This window comes from Colobus angolensis, unplaced genomic scaffold (genome assembly GCF_000951035.1).
Source record: "Colobus angolensis palliatus isolate OR3802 unplaced genomic scaffold, Cang.pa_1.0 Scaffold138, whole genome shotgun sequence".
Classification (NCBI taxonomy): Eukaryota; Metazoa; Chordata; class Mammalia; order Primates; family Cercopithecidae; genus Colobus; species Colobus angolensis.
Genome location: NW_012114466.1, coordinates 2854034 through 2857731, shown reverse-complemented (window position 1 = coordinate 2857731; position 3698 = coordinate 2854034). Strand labels below are relative to the sequence as shown.

The 3698-nt window shown below is 54.2% G+C and overlaps 1 protein-coding gene across 1 annotated transcript in view; it reads left to right on the top strand.

Moving 5' to 3' along the window:
* ARHGAP8 (Rho GTPase activating protein 8) overlaps positions 1 to 3698 on the top strand; it is a 129677-nt gene that overhangs the window by 74486 nt on the left and 51493 nt on the right. Inside the window, exon 7 of the mRNA XM_011934799.1 lies at positions 2643 to 2729. Coding sequence (XP_011790189.1) covers positions 2643 to 2729 — 87 coding nt within the window. The remainder of the gene's footprint in view (positions 1 to 2642; positions 2730 to 3698) is intronic.

Below are 3698 nucleotides of genomic sequence, written 5' to 3'. Positions count from 1 at the left end.
ACCCCACGCTACTCACCACTCGGCCATGGCCTGGAGTCGGCGGACTTTTCCTGAGGGACGTCCTGCCTAGCAATCAACTTTGCAATATATCTGGCTCATAGACTGCGGCGGTGGGCGTTGATGTGGATATCCTAGATTCCTCTGGGTTTTCCTTCTTCGAAGTCCTTTCAAACCTGTAACAGAAATCTGCTTCACAGATACCTGAGTCAGTGGGACAGTGGGAAGCAGTGCCTGAATGTCCCAGAAATCCTTCCTCCAGTTGCCTTTTGGGTCCTGCTGTCATTATCAATAGGACCTTTGGAGGGACTTCTTGGTTCCCTGTCCCATGTCTTAGGCAAAGAATTGTTGCTGCATTTTGTAGTCATTTACTGGGCACCTGTATAAGCTGGAGATGGCCTAGCCCCAGCTCATGTCCTCCTCCAGGAAGCCTTCCTGGGTTGTCGTGGGAGAATCAATAGCCCCTCACCTGCAGCCTCACTGTCCCTGAGCAGACAGCAATCCTAACACTTAGGGGTCTGCCTCCTGCACTAGGCTGTGACCCCTGACCTGTCTCGGCATCCCTTGCAGGTGGGAAAGGGTCTGCATATGGCAGGCTTTTTTTTTTTTTTTTTTTTTTTTTGAGACAGAGTCTCATTCAGCTGTCCAGGCTGGAGTACAGTAGTGAGACCTCGCCTCCCAGGTTCAAGTGATTCTCCTACCTCAGCCTCCCGAGTAGGAGATTCTCCTACCTCAGCCTCCCGAGTAGTTGGGACTACAAGCGTGAGCCACCATGCCTGGCTAATTTTTGTATTTTTAGTAGAGACAGGGTTTCACTATGTTGGCCAGGCTGGTCTCGAATTCCTGACCTCGTGATCCGCCTGCCTGGGCCTCCCAAAGTGCTGGGATTACAGGCGTGAGCCAGTGTGTCCGGCTGGCAGGCTTTTAATAAGCATTAGATGGGAGGATGGAGAAGTGAAGTGGTACTGGCAGGAAGTACCAAGGTTCCAGTCAGCATAATCAGGAAGGCTGCATGGAGGAGGCAGCCTTTGAGCTGCCCATGGAGTGGTGGGCAGGGTGTCGTGAAGTGGCAATCACTGGATTTTGTTTCTGGTACAAGGTATGGCCAGGTGCAAGAAAGAGCAGGGTAGACTTTGGTGCAGTTGGTGGGGAGCTGGACTGTAGGGTTCACGTGGGGAGCCGTGGAGGAAGGCAGCAAAGGAGGGAGGGGCACAGAGGATGCTGGACTGTGTTTAAGAGGCAGCAGGGAGCCATGGCAGGTGCTTGAGGAGAGGTGAGTGGTGTGTTTAAAGCAACCCTTTCAGGAGGCTCAGGCTGACACAGCAGGATGTGCACAGTAGCCCTGTCTTGAGCTAAAGCAGCTGAAGGTTTTGCTCTCTGCACTTCCCCACGTGACAATCGATGCACCCCAGATTCCTTGAGGTACCTTCCCCCCACTTCTCAGTTGCCAGAAATCAGCTCAGAGAAACAAACCCGAAATCAGCCCAGGTGGTTTCCCTTCCCTTTCTCGAGGGGGCTGCCGGTTCGCACATCAGAAACGGGTCATTCCCGCTTGAGAGAGAGCAGCAGAATTCCTTAACATCCAGGTAAGATGTACCGGTGGTCGATGTATGAAATCTAGCTGGCGAGTTGGAATCTGTGTTGCCAGCAGGGACTTGTGAGCAGTGACAAAGCACCAGCCGGGGGAAGGAGGCCGGCCTTGCTGCAGCCTGGGGAGGCCGTCAGGGCTCTCATATTGAAGGGCGTTGACAAGCAGAGCCACGCAGGTGGGGAGACTTGAAGCAGTGACTTCCAACTGGCGATCATTTAATCTTGGCCAAAGGGGACTAGGCAGGGAAGGGAGGAACGTGACAGCTGTGGCCTTCAAGTCATCAGATGAAAGAGGCGGACTTGTTCTGTGTGACTCTCCCACTCCCCAGGAGGGTGGATAGGGCTGGGTGTTAGGGTTAACGTTACAGATCTCAGCTCAGGAGAAGCAAAAAGGAGGGACACTCTAGGCATCAGACTACCCAAAAGTGGAATGTCTGCAGGGGTGGTGAGTTCCCCGTCGCTAGAGGTACCTTTCTTGCCCAACCTGATGGTTTTGGACTGAAATATTCAAGAAGGAAGTGTTGGGACTGGGAAGAGGGAGAGAGGGAAGCTCACCTGGTATTCCATTGTGTGGGCGGCTGTTGCATTGAACCAGCCTCTGGCCGGCTGATGTTTAGGTTATTACCGGGTTTTTTCCCATTATAACCAACACGGTGAGCTCCTTCTGGTCTGAGTCAGCTCCTGGCGGGGGAGGTGTTGGCTGAGAGGCTCTGTGCGGTTTTAATTCTGAGAGCTGTTGCCAGATTGCCCCCAGGTTGTGCTCCAGACCCCCACCCCACCCTGGTGTGAGTGAGTGCCTATAAACAGGGCTCCGACCTGCACATGTGCCTCTGCGAACTGTAAAGGGCTGCAGGCATGCCTGGTGGGGGCAGTGGGTGAGGGGTCCTGATTTTCCCTGAGTTTATTTCATTATTTGTTTGATGTCCTTAAATTGATCCCGTTGAGAGAAGTAACATTCTGAGACTCAGAGTGGAGGCAGCTTTTTTTGGGTTATTGGGTGTGGGGTGTTTCTCGGAGCTTGGCAGCCTGAAGTCATCCCCCGTTTCCCTCCTCAGATACAAGAAGAACTTGAAGGCCCTCTACGTGGTGCACCCCACCAGCTTCATCAAGGTCCTGTGGAACATCTTCAAGCCGCTCATCAGGTGTGCGGGACTGTGGGAGAGGACCCCGCTGGGGTTGGAGGTCCCTCAGTGTCCGTGGAACGGCCTTCCCTATCCACGTGCCATGGAGGGCCCGTCCCCAGGGTGCCTGTGGATCTGGGGCTCCCCACCCGCTTGGGGGTCTGCAGGGGGTCACAAGGCCGGCCCAGGTCATGAACAGGAGTGCTGGCCTTTGACACCTGTGGGGTTTGTACCTGGTGTTTAGCCCCCTGCCTTGACCTGAGCCCCCACACTCTGTGACCACCCTCGGGTTCCGTGAATTTACAGAGGGACTCACAGATCTCAGGAAAGCTGTTACCTTCACTGGTGTGGTCTGTTACAGAGACAGGGCACAGATTTAAGTCAGCAAAGGTAAAAGGCACACAGGGCTGAGTCCAGGAGGTCCAAGTGCAAGCTCCCGGCTGTTCTCTCCAGGCGGTTTCATACAGACAGTGCTCCACTCTCCCAGCAAGAATGTGTGGAGGAGGGAGCATGGCTGGCCAGGGAAGCTCACCGAGCCTTGGTGCCCAGCGTTTTTGTTGCGGGTCAGTCATGTAGGCACGGAGTATCCACCCGGCTGACCTCAGTCACTCGGTCTCCAGCCCCTCCGGAGATGAGATGAATACAGCCCAAGGCCCCCACCCTCAATCACATTTTTGGCACAAACTGTGGTGTTGGCCCAAGGCCTCCAGTGTGCAAAGGCATTACCAGGCTGACTCTTCCAGGGGCTGAGAGGTTTCCACCCAGGAGGAGGTCGCCCATGGCCAGGCTTCTCTTTGGAATGGGCAGGGCTTGGACACCCCAAGCCACTATGCCCAGCTAAATTTTGTATTTTTAGTAGAGACAGGGTTTTGCCATGTTACCCAGGCTCGTTTTCAATTCCTAAGCTCAAGCAATCCTTCAGCCTTGGCCTCCCAAAGTGCTGGGATTATAGGCATGAGCCACCTCACCTGGCCCTGTTTTAAAATGTTT